General features: G+C 47.0%; 1 protein-coding gene across 2 annotated transcripts in view; it reads right to left on the reverse strand.

Moving 5' to 3' along the window:
* Positions 1-316: 316 nt before the first annotated feature.
* The window catches only part of CRTAC1 (cartilage acidic protein 1), a 751,919-nt gene continuing 730,109 nt past the window's right edge, over positions 317-22,126 (reverse strand). The window contains exons 15-16 of one of the 2 annotated variants that reach the window (XM_073684991.1): positions 4,492-4,596; positions 317-689 (exon numbers count right to left, since the gene is read on the reverse strand). In XM_073684991.1, coding sequence (XP_073541092.1) covers positions 556-689; positions 4,492-4,596 — 239 coding nt within the window. In that variant the 3' untranslated portion in view covers positions 317-555. The remainder of the gene's footprint in view (positions 690-4,491; positions 4,597-22,126) is intronic. The other variant, XM_073684992.1, reaches the window with a different exon arrangement.

Raw genomic sequence — 22,126 nt, forward strand, 5'->3', positions numbered from 1 at the left:
TGCTATTAAAGAGGTTGCAGCAAGTGTTATAAAAAAAATGAACACTCGGCATCTTTACCTATAGACCCTGCCTATCCAATGCAGAAGCCCTTGCAGACGCCACCTTTCTTTATCAGCCAGCACATGACTGCTGCAGTAAATCAGCTACCTTGTCTTTGATAAGATACCATTCTAGTTAGTTTGCTTTGGCATGTGACAGGTGATGTGGGGAAAAATGTGGGGAAAAAAATCACTAAAAATTCAGGAAAAAATTGTCAACATAAAAACTTTATTTAAATAATAGGTCATGTTGTGATGACACTTTCCCTTTAAGAACATTAATTATATACAGATAAAGCAGGCACCAAGTGAAGTTTTGCTATGCTATGTAATTTGCTAAGCTACTACAATGTAATGTGAATGAACGGCGGAGCCACGCAAGTAGTAGTTCAGGTTAACATTGCTACATTTCTATATTGAGATTTAAAAAAAATAAATAAAACTTGCAATTTATAAAGAGGAAATTATACATTCTTGAATATAACATGATGGGATTTGAAGGAAAAATCCAAAATATTATGTTTGTTTGAGACAACTCTTCCCATCCCCCGCAAGGTAGAAGCCGCTGTAACAATGGCAGTGATAGGATCCAACATCATTGTGACAGATGTGATCACAGACAGAATGGGTTTTCTCACATTCATTTATATCTAAAAGGAAAGAAAAAATAAGTGACTAAAGCACAAAATAATAATAATAACAATAATATTATACTAACAATGCTACCAAGACAATGCCATATAAGCAGCTCCTAATATCACCTACTGTCTCCTTCCCTCTTCCCATGTAGAATGTAGTCCCATGTGGCCAGAGACCAGCTGCTAAAATCAATCATACTAAAAACAAACAAGATGAACTGCCACCTAACTGAGGGATCAGATTACAGATACCTACTGAAGTCTATGGAAGAAGGGGAGAAAGGGAGAGAGGGGGGGATGAGAGTGAAAGAGACGGAAAGAGGGAAAGGGAGAGGGAGATAGAGAAGGTTGAGAAAGAGGGGGAGAAAGGAAAAGAGGGGTGGAGAGAGAGGGACTGAGAGAGACGGGGATTAAAGAGGAGGCGAGAGAGTGGAGACATAGTGAGAGAGAGAGTGGTGAGAAAAAGGGGGGAGAGGCGTGGGGAGATGGAGGAGAAAGAGGGTGCGAGAGGGAGTGGTGGAAAGAGAGTGGTGGAGAGAAAGAGAGGGAGAGTGAGGGAGAGAGAAAGGGGTGGAGAGAGATAGAGGGAATGAGAGAGAAAGGGGAGAAAGAGGTAGAGAGGAGTAGAGAGAGAAAGGAGAGAGAGTGGGAAGAGATAGAGAGAGGGAGAGCTAAAGAGGAGAGAGAGAAAGAGTGGGGAGAGAGAGGGAGAGAGGAAATGGGAGGGAGAGAGAGAGAGAGATTGTACTGTGCTTTCTTGCATGTGTTTTATCTAATCCAAGAGCTAGATTAACAGCTACACTACTCAGTACTCCTGTCCTCCATGCTGCTGCTGCTGCTTCTGAACATGTGCTGTGTAAAGACAGCAGAGCTGGAATCCCTCATGTCTGTGTGCACTGCGTATGAGAGACATCATAACAGATAGTCTCTACCCACTAGCTCATAGACAACTGAAGTCATATAATGGGCACATACTTGACACCTTATCAATTTTTCCTGATCTTCAAGATCTCTGTTTGCTGACATTGAATGACTATTGCTATTGTCTACCCTGGACATGTGAGGGACACACAGGTGCATGGCTCATCATAGTAATGATCTGTGCCCTTGCAAAGCATCTATAGAAGTCTATGGGGACCCATTTTACCTCTGTGTGCCTCATGAGGACTAAAGCCATTTTTATTGACAGCAAGCGTAGATTTTGAAAATTGCAAATCGGAAATCAAAAAGGTCAAATGTAAATGGGAGCATGAGCATAAAAAGTCTCTTTCCTCACATTACCATTCATTGTAATGCAGAAGACACAACCTATGCGGCCATAGAAGAGCATCACAAAGGATAAGACAATTTATGGCTGACATTTCATGATGACACAGCAGAATCCAAATAAAGACAGAACTCACTTAATTGGAACTAGTGCAGAAACTGCAGGCAATCAACATGATAAAAATATATATTTAGAGATCTATTAATCTTTAGCATTCCCCGAACGTCTCTTAAATTACTTATTCAGATCCCACGCTGCGATGATGAGAGCACAAATATATTCACATTTACTGCAACTGATGAGAATCCTGACACGGGAAGGTTGGAAATGAGGCTCCAGATTAATATATTATCTGACCCACTGACTCCTTACTAATTGCACCTTCTGATTCATTGCCTGAGGCATTACCTTGCTAATGTCTCTGCTTATTTCACATATCACTGAATCTTAAAACTGAAGATAATCTTTAGGAGGGGTTGGCTCATCTCAAGAACTCCTTAGTTTGTGCTGTATTAGTTCATATGGATATTGCAGAAGGAAGGCCCGCCTTTGGGACTTCCTTCCATAAGTTAAAGAACTCCAGTTATTTTATTCCCTAAACCTGTTAGTGTACGTGTATTAATATTCTCACCGATCGCCGTCTTCTCTGGTTTCCAATGCCATTCCAGTCCTCTTCTGAGTCACCCTTCTGACTTCCCGACTCACACACAGAATGGGTTCTATGGCTTTTAGGGTGCAGTCAGACGGCTGTATAAATCGGACCAAGATCAGAGCACAGTGCACAGAGTGGCCGGCGGCTCTCCCAACCCGAGCATGACAGCTTCATGTATTTCCATTCAGTTGTGAGAGCTGCCGGCCAGTCCGTGCACTGCATTCCAATCTTGGTCCGATTTATATGGCGTCTGACTATGGACTTACGATGTAAGACAAAGAATGAGGCTCCATTGATCTGAACTGTAAAAACAATTTCCTGCTCACACAGACTCAGAACAGGACCGGAGCGGCACTGGACACCATTGAAGACAGCAATCGGTGGGTATATCAGTGCCCTCATCATCTCCCGCCTCGAATACAGCAACCTTTTGCTCTGTGGCCTCCCTTCTACCTCTCTCACACCCCTCCAATCTATCCTAAACTCTGCTGCCCGACTAATTCACCTGTCCCCCCGCTATTCCCTGGCCTCTCCTCTCTGTCAATCCCTTCACTGGCTTCCCATTGCCCAGAGACTACAGTTCAAAAACCTAACCACTGCATACAAAGTCATCCACAGCCTGTTTCCCCCATATATCTCTGACCTAGTCTCCCGGTACTTACCTACACGCAGCCTCCGATCCTCACAAGATTTCCTTCTCTACTCCCTTCTTATCTCCTTGATGCGCCCCCTGGGCTGTGGGGTCGGTGCTGGGGGATGTCACGGTGGCAGTGACCCAGTCCGTGACCCAGGGCGGTCAATTAAAGGTAAAGTAAAGGGGGAATAAAGTTTTTATAGAGATAATGTTCGTGACGCCACCTGTGGTTTACGTCTATATGGGGCCGCCGCTGTGGTGCAGATCCTCTGGAGCTGATGGTGACGCAGAACAGTTGGTTCAGCTCTCCACAGGCAGAGCTTAGCTCCAGGGCAGTAGATGGTGATTTTATGAGGTAGATGTTGTTGGTGAGGTGTAGTGCAGGGCTCGTGATGGCGCAGCAATAATTCCAGGACACAGTGGGGTGCAGTCTTCAAGGTTTACTCACAGTTGTTCAAGACTCCAGGTTACCAGGGCCAGTGTGTAACCTCCCACGTCGTCCTGTGTTCACCAGGGAAGGGGTTCAGCAACTCTCAAGTATCTCATGAGCACTTAAACGGGACCCAGTTCTATGTTCCTTTCCTGGTCGTCTTCCCAGCGCTGGCTCTCGCCCTCCTGCCCTGCGCCTCACAATCAGTGTCCCAAGCCGGTAGCCTCGGGTCTTGTCGTGCGACTTGCAATCCCCTGGACCCTATGCGGCCACCTATTCGGCGATGTAATTGTGGTGGTTGGTTGCTGCACCTTGCAAATACAGCATCCTCCGGTTATCTAGCTGAGCCTAATTGTTCTCCACTAGTTAGGGGCCGGTCCCCTCTCTGCGGCCTGATCCCTCCACGTCAGTGTAGATTAGGGCGCACGGGTGGTTTCCTGCACTCACCATGCCCCTGGGATCCCCTCTGTCTCTGGAGCCTTCCCTATGCTCCCTTCCTCTCTCACTCTCTCTCCTGGGCCTCTCAGACTAGGCCCGCTCTCCTCTCTCCTAAGCGGAGCTCCTTCTGAGCTCCCGCTCCCAGCTCTCTCTCTCCTCACACTGACCTAGTTCTAGATGGTTCCCCCTCTCCTTATACTCTTCCTGACAGTACTCCCCTGATCTACTTCCTCCAACCACACCCACTACATGGCTCCCCCTCTCTTGGTTCCCCCCCTTCCAACCAGGGACAGGGCTCAGCAGTGGATTAGTGCATCTTGCCCCTCCTGCTGGTCTGAAATGGTGTAGTGTTGGATGTAGGTGGGTGGGTCCCAGGTAGTACTCCCTCATTACCTGAGAGTGGGGTACCACCCCTCTGGGTGAGAGGCAGTACCTCTGTGGCGACTGAACACGCAGGGGCGCCACATACCCCCCCATTAAACACAGCATGTCCACGGGCTGTAACAGAGTAAAAACACAGGTGTTTTAGACATACAAAATTTTTTGGAATGCATTCACATAGAAGAATAACCATAACTTTTTCTTCCCTTTATGGGAGGCACATTTTCTTGAACGTTTCAGGTTAATATATAAAACTTCTTTTCAAATAACATTTTTCTTCACATATATATAAAACATTTTTCATACAATACACATTTTCAGCAAGCTACAGTGAGATCTGTAAGCGGGTATCCATCTCACTGGAAAAGGAAATATCTGAGGGACCCGTCCGAAAACCCTCAACATAGGCCCTGGGCGTGGTTGCAGGGCATAACTGATCCAGTCGTTGGACCACGTCCTCGGCCACGCCAAATGGGTTTTTGTTCGGTGGTCCTAACAAAACCAACAAGAAGCACCCCAAAAAGTGCGAACTATATACAATGGAAAGTTTTTTGGCTGTTCACCGTCCACAACCTAAATGTCTTTTGTACCTTAACCGAGTACACTAAATAAACGGACAAACTTTTTAAGCACACACAATGATTATACGCTTAATTTCTATACCCTTCCAGGTAACTATTTACATCAATTAACTTTTCAAAGGAACAGTTCAGTTCAGTAGTGGTGTCCCCTCCGGGGAAGTGTTTCACCACTGTATGGCCCAGCCGGGTCATCAGCCTCACACGGCAGAGGCATGTCCTCCTCCTCCTGCATCTTTCCCCTCCTGCTGGTCTGGAATGGTGTAATGTTGGATGTAGGTGGGTGGGTCCTGGGTAGTACTCCCTCCTTACCTGAGAGTGGGGTACCACACCTCTGGGTGAGATGCAGTACCTCTGTGGCGACTGAACCCGCACTGGCGCCACATCCTCTTCCCACAATCGTATACAAGATTTCTCCCGTGCATCCCCCCTAATCTGGAACTCTCTACCCCAACACATCAGACTCTCGCCTACCGTGGAAACCTTCAAAAGGAACCTGAAGACCCACCTCTTTCGACAAGCCTACAACCTGCAGTAACCCTCGCTCCACCATACCGCTGCAAGACCAGCTCTACCCTCACCTACTGTATCCTCCCCCATACCCTGTAGATTGTGAGCCCTCGCAAGCAGGGTCCTCTCTCCTCCTGTACCAGTCGCTGACTATTGTTCAAATTTATTGTAATTGTTTGTGCTATGTATATCCCTTTCACATGTAAAGCGCCATGGAATGAATGGCGCTATAATAATAAATAATAATAATATTAACACAATTACACTACTCCATACTAACATTTACACAACTTTAGTAAAATTATGGGAGTGATTCTTTAAAGAGAAATTTTCAGAATCTCAATTTGCAGACACGTTTTTTGGAGTAATACCCCTCCTCAGTGAAAGTATGAGATTTGATTTGGCTGTATAAGAGGCCTTTGATTGGGGTCTAAGGGGTAGAGATGAGCGGTGTTCGACTATAACTGTTCGCCAATCTCAAATTCGAGCTGTTTTGGGCGGTGTTCGAGTCGTTCAACGAACGCGAACGATTTGAAAAAAATTTGGCATGTTCGATAACTGTTCGTGCACCAACAGCGTAACTGGATTTTTTCACATCATGTAGGGATTGTCTGCCACTCACTGTAATGCCACAGCCATGGTGGTTGTGGCATTACAGTGGTTGCCCAAATCGATGTGAACAGTGCTCACAGTGAAACATGAAAAGCCGGCAATTCAGCAGCGGCATACACCGGTAACCCGACAATTTAGAACAGAAAGAATAGAGCATCACACATAGATTAGAGAGATAGAAACATGTCAGTCACATATATAATAAGTACAGTGATAGTGTTGATTACTGTACTTGTCATTTAGTGTTAAAGTAAAGGATTTATAAAAAAAAAAATTGGCGTGGGGTTCCCCGTAATTTTAGTCTCTAGCGGAGGTTAAGCAGATGGCTGGGACAGATGTTTGAAGCCTGGGAAGGGGGTAACACCCACGGAGCTTCCCAGGCTACTAATATCAGCCCCCAGCTCAATACCTAGCCTTTACTAGCTATTAAAATGGGGGACCCCCAAATAAATGACGTGGGGTCCCCCCTATTTTAATAGCTAGCAAAGGCTAGGCAGACAGCTGGGGGCTGATATTAATAGCCCAGGAAGGGTGCCATGAATATTGGCCCCCTCCCAGGCTAGAAACACCAGCCGTCAGCAGCCCCAGAAATGGCGCATCCATAGGATGCGCCAATTCTGGCACTTAGCCTCGCTCTTCCCACTGCCCTGTAGTGCCCTGCAGGAGAATTCTCTCACGCTCACTGCAAGCGCAGGAGAATTTTTCCACGCTGTCAGTGACGTGCATGAGGTGAGCCGAGTTCATTGGACATGAACTCGGTTCATCTGGATGCCGTCACAGCCAGACACTGAGGAACGCAAGCATGCCTGCGCTTCTCAGTGTCTGCGGCATGGCAAGCTGGATGGCAGCTTTCGGGTGCGATCCAGCCTGTCATGTGAATGTAGCAGAGCTGGAGCCGTCCTGGGAACCATGGAAAGGTAAGGATGAGGTTGGTTTATTATTTTACTTTTATTGCAGGAGATCGTTGGCTTCAGCTGGAATGGGCGTGATGGTAAGTATGGTTTAATTTAGAACAATAAAGAATTGTGTGTTTATTTCAATTAAAGGACTTTATTCTGGGTGTTTGTGTTTTTTTTTAACTTTGACTATGGGGTTAGTAATGGGGGTGTCTTATAGATGCCTCTCCATTACTAACCTGGGCTTGATGTCAGCTAGCATTATAAGCTGACATCAACCCCAGCCCTATTACCCCACCACCACCGCTACAGGGCAGTGGGAAAAGCGAGGCTAAGTGCCAGAATTGGCGCATCCTACGGATGCGCCATTTCTGGGGCGGCTGATGGCTGGTGTTTCTAGCCTGGGAGGGGGCCAATATTCATGGCACCCTTCCTGGGCTATTAATATCAGCCCCCAGCTGTCTGCTTAGCCTTTGCTAGCTATCAAAATAGGGGGGACCCCACGTCGTTTTTTTTGGGGGGGTCCCCCATTTTAATAGCTAGTAAAGGCTTGGTATTCAGCTGGGGGCTGATATTAGTAGCCTTGGAAGCTCTGTGGGTATTACCCCCTTCCCAGGCTTCAAACATCTGCCCCAGCTGTCTGCTTAACCTCCGCTAGAGACTAAAATTACGGGGAACCCTACGCCAATTTTTTTTTAAATAAATCCTTTATTTTAACACTAAATGACAAGTACAGTAATCAACACTGTCACTGTACTTCTTATATATGTGACTGACATGTTTCTATCTATCTAATCTATATGTGATGCTCTATTTTTTCTGTTCTAAATTGTCGGGTACAGATGCTGAATTGCCGGCCGGCTTTTTTAAAGAGACGGTGCATGAAAATACTATTATTTTTTGTTAATAAATCCTTTAACACTAAATGACAAGTACAGTAAGCAACACTGTCACTGTACTTCTTATATATGTGACTGACATGTTGCTGACACTCATGGAATCCGAAGGCACATTCATTTATCTGAGTGGCAGAAAGCAGTCAATATTAATAATGACTGTATAATATCACTGACATGAGCGGATTTGAAAATAAGTACCGTAACTCCCCCAATCGAGTTGAGCAAAAATTTTTGTAGGACCCTAGTCAAACGCCCTGTGCGGTAGTTTATGACCACCTGAATAGATCCCGGCAAACTTCTTCCAACCTGCTTGGATCACCGATGCCTCTGATTGTCCTGGTATAATGTCATCATAGCAGCAGGATACACACATTATATCGTGCTGGGCCTACTAATTAGAAGTAGTGTTGGGGATCCGAGTAATTAGAAGGAGGTTTGCAGGACTTGGAAAACCGAAGTGGCAGCTGGACCAGAATAGTGAGGGCAGCTCAGGAGTAAAATACTAGATATAACTCAGGATCAGTAATGTAATGTATGTACACAGTGATTCCACCAGCAGAATAGTGAGTGCAGCTCTGATCAGCTGTTGCTCACTGTGGTGATTGTGGGTGTGGTGGCTGCAGATCCTGCTGTGTGCTCCAGAGCTCTGAGAACCAACACCTCTCCACCTGGGGATTTGCGCTCTCTCCTACCCAGTGAGGGAGTGGGTTTCCTGGAATGAGTGATGGAGCCAAGTCTCAGGCTTCTGCTTCCCCAACCAGGCCGGCGGGGGGCAGGAGAAACCAGCAACCGGCCTGCACATCGGAGGACTCGGGGGTGAGATGCTCCACCAGGAGTTGAAGCAATGTGGCTCCTACTCCCACTGGGTTTGTGGAGACCCAGAGAAGCGGCAAGGCTTCCAGCATGGAGGGTAAGCCTGACAGCGTGCATGATGGCGCTCCTTCCGGAGGAAAGCTGAGTGCTCACGGAGGTGAGGCCGACCTCACTGAGGAAGGTTGGGTGATTCAAAGTTCCTGGGAGTCTGTGTCCACCTATGCCTCCCGGGTTATGAGCCACCTCCGTGAGTATGAAGATGCGAGTAAGCTCGTCAGGAGGCTCCGGGAGGAGCTGCGCTGCATAAGTGCTAAAGCTGCAGGTGCCTCCAAATCGAGGAAGACTAAACTCCAGGCGGAGGTAAAGAGGCTAACAACTGAAATTAATGAGCTTAAACTTAGGAAAGCTGTCATCAGGGAGCAGAGTGGTCCATTCTAGGAAAAACTAATTAATGAAGATCGATTCAGAGAAATGGCTCTGATAACAGAGAGCAAAGGCAGATGGGGCTGCAGCCTGAGAGCCAGGTGGATGATGAGAGTGATGATGACCAGCAGAAAGCCCCACCTGACAGCCAGCAAAGTCACCCGCAGGCCACGTGCAGCGAGCTCCCTGCAGGACAGGCGACAATGACATCCGGTCGCAGTTCTGCCGACTCTGGGGAGGACGGTGACAGCAGCGGCCAGGGAGGGGCGCTAATCGCGGAAATAAAGCTCCTGTAGTCACAAAAAGGCTAAGAAGACCAAGCCAAAGCTTCAGGAAGCAGTAAGATACGTATATGCCCCCCTCCCTTTACCTCCTGAGTCGGCAGCAGGCTCAGCTCGCTGTATAAGCCCCATTGCCCAGCACAGCCGGGTTCTGCTGTGGATCCGGTGCAAAAGCGCGGGGAGATTACAGAGCGTGGTAGTGAGGCGCAGAGCTCCGTCTCTGCTTGTAGTAGTGGCGATGCAGCAGAAGGTGCATCAGCCGAGAGGCTGGACAGTGAGGGCAGCCCGGCGGCGGGCGTTTGGTCAGGCCACGATGCTGTGGTGCGCTCCTCAGTGGGAGGAGGGCGCGGCCCGGTGTCGGGGGCAGCTCCGGTAGCCTCGGCGCCTCTGAATGCTGTTGCCGCTGATCACTTAGTTGAGGAGCGGCGGCAGTGTGAGGGGGCTGTCGGGGCTGAGCGTTCCGGTCCTCCCACCAAAGTGTTTTTTTGTGTTGGCGCCGCTGGTCAGCAAGATCCTGAGGCTAAAGATCAGCGGCGCATCGCTGCAAATGCAAAACAGCGGAAATTACTGACTGATGATGTGGAGGGCACACATAAGACCAGGGGTGAGTTCGCCTCCAGTTCTATGGAGGTGACTGAGCCCCTTGTGCCTGATGATGCTGAGGTCAAAATGTCATCTACCATTGTTACTGGTCTAGCAGGAATAAATGTGGTGGTGGGTGTGAATGAGGCCAATTCATTGTCTAGTGGTGTGGTTGCTGGTTTGGTGGAGGGTGAGATGGAGGTGGGTAATGGTGATGCTGTTGGGGCTGATGTAGTCACTGGTCCGGTTGCCCCCCCGATGGTGGCAACGCCTGTCCAGAGTTATGCCAGTGTCACCTCCGGGGCAAATAGGGCATCCTCCTCCTCCTCGTCTCCAGGCTTTGGGGATGGCATGTTGCAACGGCGCCTTCTGGAGGCTCTAAAGAAGGGGGAGAGATCACTAATGGTAGAGGGTTGAGAGGTTGATCTATCCTTCTGGATAGAGAAGCATGGCCTTGGTGCCTTCCGAAAGCAAAAAAGGGGGAATACAGTGTGGTCCCTCCCAACAGCCGGGCCAGGCAGTGTGCAAAGGAATGTGGTCTGTCTTCAGTGGAAGGGAAGAGATGCATGTCCTCCAAGGTCTAAAGTTGTGGAGCTCCTGCTGAGGATGGACTTCAAGGCGATTGACATCTACATCTTGATACATCCCTATTCCACGACTGAGTTTGATGTCAGCTTTGCTCGGCTGGAGGGGCTTGAGCTCATCTGGACGAATTATGAGTTGGCAAAAAATGAGCCCGGCTGGCGAGACTTTGCCGTTCAGGCAATGTCTCGCCAAAACCAAATCAAGAAAGTGACCGTGATGACTCGTAACGAGTCGCTTTCTTGTTATGACATCATGACGTGACTTGGTCAGTATGCAGAGGTGGTGGAGATGCCAAAGAAAAACCGAGATGAGTTTGGTATCTGGTCAGGGGCCTGGACGTTTATGGTAAAACTTAAGCGTTCAGGTGGTACGGTTCACCACATTCCATCATCTGCCTTTCTGTGTAGGGATCATATCTTGGTCTTCTACCAGGGGCAACCGAAGCTGTCACAGGTGCGGCGACCCCACACACTTCAGTGCAAACTGCACTGTGCAGAGTGCAGAAATGTGCGTTGTGTGGGGGTGTCGGCCATCTTGCTGCCTCTTGTGTGGAGATTAGGTGCCACCTGTGTGGTGAGTTAGGTCACCCATTCAGCCGTTGTCCTCGCTCCTTCGCTAATGCAGTCGAGACCCCAGTGGGAGAAAGCCGTGAGGCCGATTCTGCTGGGGAGGGTACTACCAGGGGTGGGGGAGCTGAGAGGCCAGGGAAGAAAAGCAATAAAAAGACGCCTGCACAGCTGAGGCGTCTAGACAAGCGCAGACCGGGCTACTAGGGTGGCCCCAGTTCTGGATGCCAGTGTTGCTGCTGAGGCCCCGAGGGATGAGGAGTTGGATGAGGAGGTCAGGAGGATCCACAGGGAGGAAACCACCTCTGCCTAAGAATCCTCCCATTATGAAAGTATGGATGAGGATAATAAGCGGTGGCTAGAGGACAAGCGTAAGCTCGGCACCAAAAAGAAGAGAAAGAAGGGAGATAAAACATCTTCTCCCGCTCTGACCAAGGTACCTAAGGAAGGTAAAACGGACTCCCCTCTAGTTGATCATTCTAACTGGTTCTAAGCCCTTGATAACATCTCTTCCTCTAAAGAGGAGGCTGAGGGTGAGGTTCCGGTTTCGGCGGAGCTTACAGGGGGCACCAAGTCCTGGGGATGCAAGGTCTTTGGGGGGGGGACTGGCCCAGAGTCCGGAGACGAGGACGAAAAAAGAAGGAAAAATGTGGGAATGGAGACCTCTGTGTCATTAAAGAGGGGGAAGGATTCCTCGTCTGAAGCAGAGGATAAGGGGAGTGGGAAGAAAAAAGCCACTCAACTCGATCACCTATGATGGCGGTACCCACTCCGTTGACACTGGCGTCCATTAATGTCGCCAGCATTAAGTCAAATATGGCTAGATTTGCGGCCTTTGATTTTCTCAGCCAGGTTGAAGCTGACATTTTCTTTTTGCAAGAGACCAGGCTGCCAAACATGGTGGAGGTGTTTAAAGCAAAGAGGGAGTGGAGACTCGGGCCCTCCTATTGGTCTCTTGCGGCCGAGCCGTATAGCGGAGTGGAGGTCCTTTTCACCGCACTGGTAGAATGCCAACGGGTTATTGACTTAAAAATGGGGAGCTGCCTGATATTAGATGTCCTCATGAAGGGACAGGAGCTTCGGCTCATTAACATCTATGGTCCCCAATCTAAGTGGGACCGGAAGTGTCTCTTTATGAGGATCAAGCCCTACCTTTTTACGAGTCAGCAGGTCGTCTTTGGAGGGGACTTCAACACTGTCACGAGGCCCCAGGATAGAGGAGGTTCCAGAGACAAGCTGACTTATGATAGCGTTGCCCTTAATAGTATAGCCAATGAGGCTCGCTGGGTGGATGTCCACCCCAGGCCACGAGGGGTTCACCTATCATAGAGGTAACTGTAGGTCCAGGATAGACAGGTTTTATTTACAGAAGGAAGCCGTCTCTTCAGCAGTTCCTGTTGTTGAGGTGGAGTTCTCCGATCACTGTTTGATTTTGTTTTCTCTGAATGTTACAGAGACCCCCAGGATGGGAAGAGGCTTTTGGAGGCTCAATTCGTCTCTCTTGGAAGAAGCAGAGATAAGACAGTCCTTTGAGGATTTTCTTCAGAGCCAGGTACCCTTACTGGATCTTTGTAGTAGTAAGTCAGAGTGGTGGGAGATGTTCAAGAAAAGGGTGGCGAGATTCTTCCGCCAGCTCTCGAGCCACAGGAGCCTGGACAGGTATCGCCTGAATCAGGGCCTGAGGAGCAAACTCGAGCATCTTGTCTCAACTGGAGGTAGCCACGAGGAGATCTCCAGAGTGAAATCTTTGCTAATGAGGTGTCAGTATGATAGACACGCATCTTTGGTTTTTGAGAGGGATTACGGGAAGTACCGCTCGCCAAGACTATTACAGAAACTGCAAGATGTCAGTGAATAGTAAAGTTGTTACAGGACTGGTTGACACTGCGGGTTCCCTGAAAAGATCCAGATCAGGGATCCTGGAGGTTGTCAGATCCTTCTACTCGCACCTCTTGGGGAAGAGAGATCTGGATTGGGATGAGATGTCGGCTTTTCTGGCTGAAGCTGTCCCCGAACCAGGGGTAGACCCCTCTCTTGGCGTTTTGACAGAGATGATCAGGGAAGAGGAAGTTAAGTTGGCAATTGAAGGGCTAACCCTAAAGAAATTTCTTAGGAGGGTGGAGCGTTGACCGTTGGCCGGGATTGGGATGGACCAGGCAGCACCAGAAGTCACTCTGAGAGTGGTAGCATATGCCGATGACGTTGCCGGGGAGGCAGAGTGGCTGATGTTAGAGATAAATCGCTACTTGGAGGCATCCGGGTCTAAGATCAACCAGGATAAGTGTGAGAGTCTCTGGCTGGGAGGAGGAGATCCTGGTTTTGATCTCCCGGACACCCTTCCAGGACCCAAAGTCTCTGCAAATGTTCTTGGCATCGAATTTGGCCGGGGGGATAACCCCCCAAAAAATTGGGACAGCAGGCTAGAGATTACCACTCAGAAAGAGAACTAATGGAAGGGTTGGTCCTTGACCATAAGGGAAAGGGTAAACCTGATCAAAACTTACCTGCTCCCTTTGCTGATCTATCTGGGCAGTGTGTGCATCTTGCCGGAGCCTCTCTGGACTCGGGTCTACAGTTTGTTCTTCCAACTGTTATGAGGGAATAGACTGAACCTGTTCAAGAGGGAGGTTACTTACCATAGGAGGAGACTAGGAGAGTTGGGTATGGTCAACCCTGTGGTATTCCTTGTGAATACCTTCATTAAGATTAATATTGCAAACCTCTGGAAAGAGAGGGCTCCTCCGTGGGTATTCTCCTGTAGGGGATGGTTTCAGCCTTTCTTCCAGGAATGGGAGACAGAAGGGCAAGTGAAGGATCTACGCACACCGCATGGACATCTCCAGGCTTACGCTACCCTGGTTCTGAAGGTAATTCGCTGGTGGGGTCTGGGAATGTGGGAGGTCAGGACTCTGCTGAGGAAGCTCCTTGACAAAAGGGTTCTGTTGACCCATTTTCAGAGGCCTCTGGTGCTCAGGGATTGCCCAAGTCGGGATCTTGGGGTGGGTCTGCATTTTTTGAATTTTATCAGGATCCCCTCAAAGTTTTGGGACTTGGCGCTGCTTCCATGGGAAACTGTGTGTGAGGGACAATCTGAAGTGTAGGAGCTCTGAGGACAGGAACTGTCCTCGGGAGCATTGTGGTACCATGCTGGAAAGCATAGACCACTTCCTGCTTCATTGTACCTTTAACACAGAGGTGTATAACAGGGTGGGTGCCTCCATTGGCTGGCCCCGGCTGGCCGGTCTCTTTTATGCGGAATGGGCCTATGAAGCATTCGGAGACCTGGGTGGTTGGGACCGCTGCACCTTATTTCTAGTTAGCGCAGTGGTTAGGTATCACACGTGGAACACACGGTGCTTAGTATCGACGCAACGGAAAATCCTCCCAGTGGACAATGTGTTTAGGACCATACTCGGTGACCTGGTGAAGGTGCGTTCTCTGGAGTATGAGAGACTGGGTACACGAAGGGCCGCTCTCCTCTGGAGGGGCTTTTCTTTTAGAGTGCCCTAGTCTGGTCATCTCCTTTCCTGGTAGTGGGCTGCTGTTGACACCATAGATTTTTGTTTTGTTTTGATCGGTAGACAGTGATGTAGGGCTGCAGGCACCGAACTTGGGCTTTGTCAGTTGTGGTTATTGTATTGTTTGTTATTGTATTGTTTGTTTCTGTATATATTGCATATAAGGATATGGATTTGGGTGTAGGTGTTAGGTTGGGTGGTGGGAAAAGGGGGGAGGTCAGTTCATCTTGTGGGACACTGATTATTTGGGTGAAAAACTGGCACTGCCTGATCTGGCCTATGGACGTTGGACACGGACTGAGGCATGAGACGCAAGACCAGCTCTCAGGTCAGTGCCGGGGTTAGAACTGGTGGGCTTGAGTGTGGGGTGCTTAGTTTAGTCTTGTATATATTTGTATAGTTAGTATTTATTTAAAATTATTTAAAAAAAAAAAAAATATATATATATATATATATATACAGTTATATGAAAAAGTTTTGGCACCCCTATTAATCTTAAGCTTAATGTTTTATAAAAATTGGTGTTTTTGCAACAGCTATTTCAGTTTGATATATGTAATAACTGTTGGACACAGTAATGTTTCTGCCTTGAAATGAGGTTTATTGTACTAACAGAAAATGTGCAATCTGCATTCAAACAAAATTTGACAGGTGCATAAGTATGGGCACCCTTATCATTTTCTTGTTTTAAATACTCCTACCTACTTTTTACTGACTTACTAAAGTACTTTTTTTGGTTTTGTAACCTCATTGAGCTTTGAACTTCATAGCCAGGTGTATGCAATCATGAGAAAAGCTACTTAAAGTGGCCACTTGCAAGTTGTTCTCCTGTTTGAATCTCCTCTGAAGAGTGGCATCATGGGCTCCTCAAAACAACTGTCAAATGATCTGAAAACAAAGATTATTCAACATAGTTGTTCAGGGTAAGGATACAAAAAGCTGTCTCAGAGATTTAACCTGTCAGTTTCCACTGTGAGGAACATAGTAAGGAAATGGAAGAACACAGGGACAGTTCTTGTTAAGGCCAGAAGTGGCAGGCCAAGAAAAACATCAGAAAGGCAGAGAAGAAGAATGGTGAGATCAGTCAAGGACAATCCTCAGACCACCTCCAGAGAGCTGCAGCATCAACTTGCTGCAGATGGTGTCACTGTGCATCGGTCAACTATGCAACGCACTTTGCACAAGGAGAAGCTGTATGGGAGAGTGATTTGAAAGAAGCCGTTTCTGCAAGCACGCCACAAACAGAGTCGGCTGAGGTATGCAAAAGCACATTTGGAGAAGCCAATTTCTATTTGGAAGAAGGTCCTGTGGACTGATGAAACCAAGATTGAGTTGTTTGGTCATACAAAAAGGCGTTATGCATGGCGGCAAAAAAACACAGCATTCCAAGAAAAACACTTGCTACCCACAGTAAAATTTGGTGGAGGTTCCATCATGCTTTGGGGCTGTGTGGCCAATGCCAGCACTGGGAATCTTGTTAAAGTTGAGGGACGCATGGATTCCACTCAGTATCAGCAGATTCTTGACAATAATGTTCAAGAATCAGTGATAAAGTTGAAGTTACGCAGGGGATGGATCTTTCAGCAAGACAATGATCCAAAACACCGCTCCAAATCTGCTCAGGCATTCATGCAGAGGAACAATTACAATGTTCTGGAATGGCCATCCCAGTCCCCAGACCTGAATATCATTGAACATCTGTGGGATCATTTGAAGAGGGCTGTCCATGCTCGGCGACCATCAAACCTAACTGAACTGGAATTGTTTTGTAAAGAGGAATGGTCAAAAATACCTTCATCCAGGATCCAGGAACTCATTAAAAGCTACAGGAAGCGACTAGAGGCTGTTATTTTTGCAAAAGGAGGATCTACTGAATATTAATGTCACTTTTCTGGTGAGGTGCCCATACTTATGCACCTGGCAAATTTTGTTTGAATGCAGATTGCACATTTTCTGTTAGTACAATAAACCTCATTTCAAGGCAGAAACATTACTGTGTCCAACAGTTATTACATATATCAAACTGAAATAGCTGTTGCAAAAACACCAATTTTTATAAAACAATAAGCTTAAGATTAATAGGGGTGCCCAAACTTTTTCATATAACTGTATAAAAAATGTATATGTATATATTAGTTTGTATATATTTTTGTTGGCTATTGTTTATTTTACTTATTATATTGTTATTATTTTGTTGGGTAACTGGACCAGATGTCATAGTGTAAGTAGTTGTTATTCTGTATATATGTATAATATGTGTGTGAGGAGAGAGTGAGCGGCTGGACCAGTTTCATTACATTGTATATTTTCTGGTTATTAATTTTGTTATGTTTCTGTTATTATTATTGTTATGTTTTTCATTTTTATAATAAAAAGATCTACAGGATATAACTCAGGATCAGTACAGGATAAGTTATGTAATCTACTGTATGTAAATGGTGACTGCACCAGCAGAATAGTGAGTGCAGCTCTGGAGTATAATACAGGATGTAACTCAGGATCAGGAATGCAATGTATATACACCGTGAGTCAGTGTCGGACTGGGGTGTCTGGGGCCTACAGGAAGAATTGATTCTCGGGGCCCACCCTACAGCTATAGTGGGGGAAAAAAGAATTTGATCCCTTGCTGTTTTTGTAAATTTGCCCACTGACAAAGACATGAACAGTCTATAATTTTAAGGATAGGTTTATTTTAACATTGAGAGATAGAATATCCCCCAAAAAATAAAGAAATTCACATTGCATAAATTAGATAAATTTATTTGCATTTTGCAGTGAGAAATAAGTATTTGATCCCCTACAAACCATTATGAGTTCTGGCTCCTACAGACCAATTAGACGCTCTTAATCAACTATTCACCTGCCTTAAAGACAGCTGTCTTACATAGTCATCTGTATACAAGACTCCTGTCCACAGACTCAATTAATCAGTCAGACTCTAACCTCTACAACATGGGCAAGACCAAAGAGCTTTCTAAGGATGTCAGGGACAAGATCATAGACCTGCACAAAGCTGGAATGGGCTATAAAACCATAAGTAAGACGCTGGGTGAGAAGGAGACAACTTTTGGTGCAATAGTAAGAAAATGGAAGAAATACAAAATGATTGTAAATCGACATCGATCTGGGGCACCAGGCAAAATCTCACCTCGTGGGGTATCCTTGATCATGAGGAAGGTGAGAGATCAGCCTAAAACTACACGGGGGGAACTTGCTAATGATCTCAATGCAGCTAGGACCACAGTCACCAAGAAAACCATTGGTAACACATTATGCCTTAAAAGTTTAAAATCCTGAAAAAGTCCCCCTGCTCAAGAAGGCACATGTGCAGGCCCGTCTGAAGTTTGCCAATGAACACCTGGATGATTCTGTGAGTAATTGGGAGAAGGTGCTGTGGTCAGAGGAGACAAAAAATGAGCTCTTTGGCATTAACTCAACTCGCCGTGTTCGGAGGAAGAGAAATGCTGCCTATGACCCAAAGAACACCGTCCCCACTGTCAAGCATGAAGGTGGAAACATTATGTTTTGGGGGTGTTTCTCTGCTAAGGGCACAGGACTACTTCACCGCATCAATGGGAGAATGGATGGAGCCGTGTACTGTAAAATCCTGAGTGACAACCGCCTTCCCTCTGCCAGGACATTAATGGGTCGTGTCTGGGTCTTCCAGCAAAACAATGACCCAAAACATGCAGCCAAAGCAACAAAGGAGTGGTTCAAAAAGAAGCACATTAAGGTCATGGAGTGTCCTAGCCAGTCTCCAGACCTTAATCCCATAGAAAACTTACGGAGGGAGTTGAAGCTCCGAGTTGCCAAGCGACAGCCTCAAAATCTGAATGATTCAGAGATGATCTGCAAAGAAGAGGGGATCAAAATTCCTCCTGACATGAGCGCAAACCTCATCATCAACTACAAAAAACGTCTGACTGCTGTGCTTGCCAACAAGGGTTTTGCCACCAAGTATTAAGTGTTGTTTGCCAGAGGGATCAAATACTTATTTCTCACTGCAAAATGCAAATAAATGTATCTAATTTATATAATGTGATTTTCTTGATTTTTTGGGATATTCTATCTCTCAATGTTAAAATTAACCTATCCTTAAAACTATAGACTGTCCATGTCTTTGTCAGTGGGAAAACTTACAAAAACAGCAAGGGATCAAATACTTATTTCCCCCACTGTATATGCAAATACCTGTTAGCTGTTATCCCTGTTATAGTGAAGCGTCGACTATAAATCACAGGTGGCTCCAGCACATATTCTGTGCGCCACTATAACTGAGATGTACAATGAGGCTATGTGCACACAAAGCGATTTTAATGGGTTTTTGCAGTGTATTTTCGCTGTGAAAAACGCATTAAAATCGCTTGTAATAGGTCTGCCATTTACTGCAATGTAATGCAAATCCGCATGACTAGTCATGCGGATCTTATGCGATTAGTGAGCGGATGGTACCCGGGTCTGGAGAAGAGGAGACTCTCATCCAGACCCGGGTACCATAATACCTGTAAGTAAAAAAAGAATTAAAATAAAAAATAACCTTATACTCACCTTCCGATGGCCCCTGCTCTGCTCCTGGCGTCGCTGCTGGCTCCGTGGCGGGTACCGGTAATGTAAAAGGACCTTCCATGACGTCAGCAGTCATGAGACAGGTCACCCGACTGCCAACGTCATGGATTTATATTGCATGGCCAACTTTCAAGCACTTTTCCAAGTGATGCTAAAATCGCTTGACAAAAGCATGTGAAACCGCATGCTAAAAACGCTTGACAAACGCTTGTCCCTGGCAGAAAAAACGCATGTAAAATCCGCATGTACAATCCGCATGTAAAATCCGCATGCGTTTTTTGTGCCATGGAGATGCAGAAACGCTCAGGAAAAATCCGGAGCATTTTTGCATCGTGGGCACATAGCCTTACGGTAATTTGCATTAAAGGGGTTCTTTGGTTAAATCAAGTTATCACCGATCCATGGGCTCCACAGGATAGGTGATCAATTATTGGTCATTTGGGTCCCAATTTTGGAAAACTCACCTAACAGAAGAATGGGGAAGTTTTATCCCTATCAGGACACTTATCCCCTTTTTAAAATGCAGCAGTGGGACGTCTGACCGAAGACTCATTCATTCTCTTCCTGAAAACAACAAGAACAGCCACTGAGGGAATGAATGGATCAGTGGTCAAGTCGAACATGAGCTCCAGTCTAATGGGGAGAAAAGCTCCACATTCTACCAATCGGTGCAGGTCCCAGCAGTCAGTCCCCGACTAATCAATAACTTATCACTTATCCTGTGGAGAGGTGATTACTTGTTTTTCCCAGAGAACCCCTGTAAGTGCATCTCTGCCGCTCTTTTCCAAGTATTTAATCATTAGTGGAAATACAGAATCTTCTCCTAATTAATATCAGAGAGAACAAATGACTGCCATACACAACACAATCCACTATACCAACAGTACCACATACAAGGGAGAAATACTGCCACACCATGACTGGACTATATATTTCCAGCATATAGCGACCAAATAATACCATATACAAGGGACATACTGTAATTCTCCATCATTCTCTCCCCCTCCTCCATTATTGCTCTTCCCCATCCCCATCATTGCTATCCCCCAGCTCCTCCATCATTGCCATAACTCCCCCACCTCCATCATCATTGCCACATCTTCCCCACCGCCTTCATCATCATCAATGCCATATCTCTCCCTACCTCCTCCATTATCATCATCATTGCCATATCTCCCCCCACCTCCTCCATCATCATCATTGCAATATTCCCCCCACCTCCTTCATCATCATCATTGCCATATCTCCCTCCCTCCTCCATCATCATTACTATATTCCCCCAACTCCTCCATCATCATCATTACCATATCTCCCCCTCACCTCCTTCATCATCATCATTGCCATATCTCCCTCCCACCTCCTCCATCATCATCACTGCCATATCTCTCCCCACCTCCTCCATAATCATTATTGCCATATCTTCCCCCACCTCCTTCATCATCATCGCCATATCCCCCCACCTCCTCCATCATCATTGCCATATCCCCCCACCTCCCCCATCATCATCATTGCCATATCTCCCCCATCTCCTCCATCATCATCATTGCCATATCTCCCCCCACCTCCTCCATCATCATCATTGCCATATCTCCCTCCCACCTCCTCCATCATCATCACTGCCATATCTCCTGCCACCTCCTCCATCATTATTGCCATATCTTCCCCCACCTCCTTCACCATCATCATTGCCATATCCCCCCACCTCCTCCATCATCATCATTGCCATATACCCCACCTCCTCCATCATCATCATTGCCATATCTCCCCCCCACCTCCTCCATCATCATCAGCCATATCTCCCCTCCACCTCCTTCATCATCATCGCCATATCTCCCCCCCACCTCCTCCATCATCATCATCGCTACATCATCCCCCCACCTCCTCCTTCATGGCCACATCTCCCCCCCACCTCCACCATCATCATCACCACATCTCCCCCCACCTCCTCCATCATGATTGACACATCTCTCCCCCACCTCCTCAATCATCATCATTGCCATATCTCCCCCCCAACTCCTCCATCATCATCATCCCCATATCTCCTCCCACCTCCTCCATCATCACCTTTTCCATATCTCCCCCCACCTCCTCCATCATCATTGCCATATCCCCCCCACCTCCTCCGTCATCATCCTTGCCATATGTCCCCCCACTTCCTTCATCATCATCACTGCAATATCCCCCACCATTTCCATCATCTTCATTGCCATACCTCCCCCCAAACCCATCCATCATCATCACTGCCATATCACCCCCCAACTCCATCATCATTATTTCCATATCGCCCCCCACTCCTCTATCATCATCATTGCCATATCCCATCACCTCCTCCATCATCATTATCATTGCCATATCTCCCCTCACCTCCTCCATAATCATTGCCATATCTCGCCCCACCTCCTCCATCATCTTCATTGCCATATCTCCCTCCCACTTCCTCCATCGTCACTGCCATATCTCTCCCCCTCCTCCCTCCATCATCATTACCATATCTCCCCCCATCTCCTCCATAATCATCAATGCCATATCTCCCCACACCTCCTGCATCATCATCGCCACATCTCCCCCCTCTTCCATCATCGCCATATCTCCCCCATCTCCTCCATCATCATTGCCACATCCCCCCACCTCCTCCATCATCATCGCCATATCTCCCCCCACCTCCTCCATCATCATCATACCCATATCTCCTCTCACCTCCTCCATCATCACCTTTTCCATATCTCCCCCCACCGCCTCCATCATAATTGCCATATCCCCCATCTCCTCCATCATCATCATTGCCGTATCGCCCCCACCTCCTCCGTCATCATTCTTG

This window comes from Phyllobates terribilis, unplaced genomic scaffold (genome assembly GCF_046119375.1).
Source record: "Phyllobates terribilis strain yellow unplaced genomic scaffold, ASM4611937v1 Scaffold_5__5_contigs__length_657084704, whole genome shotgun sequence".
NCBI lineage: Eukaryota > Metazoa > Chordata > Amphibia > Anura > Dendrobatidae > Phyllobates > Phyllobates terribilis.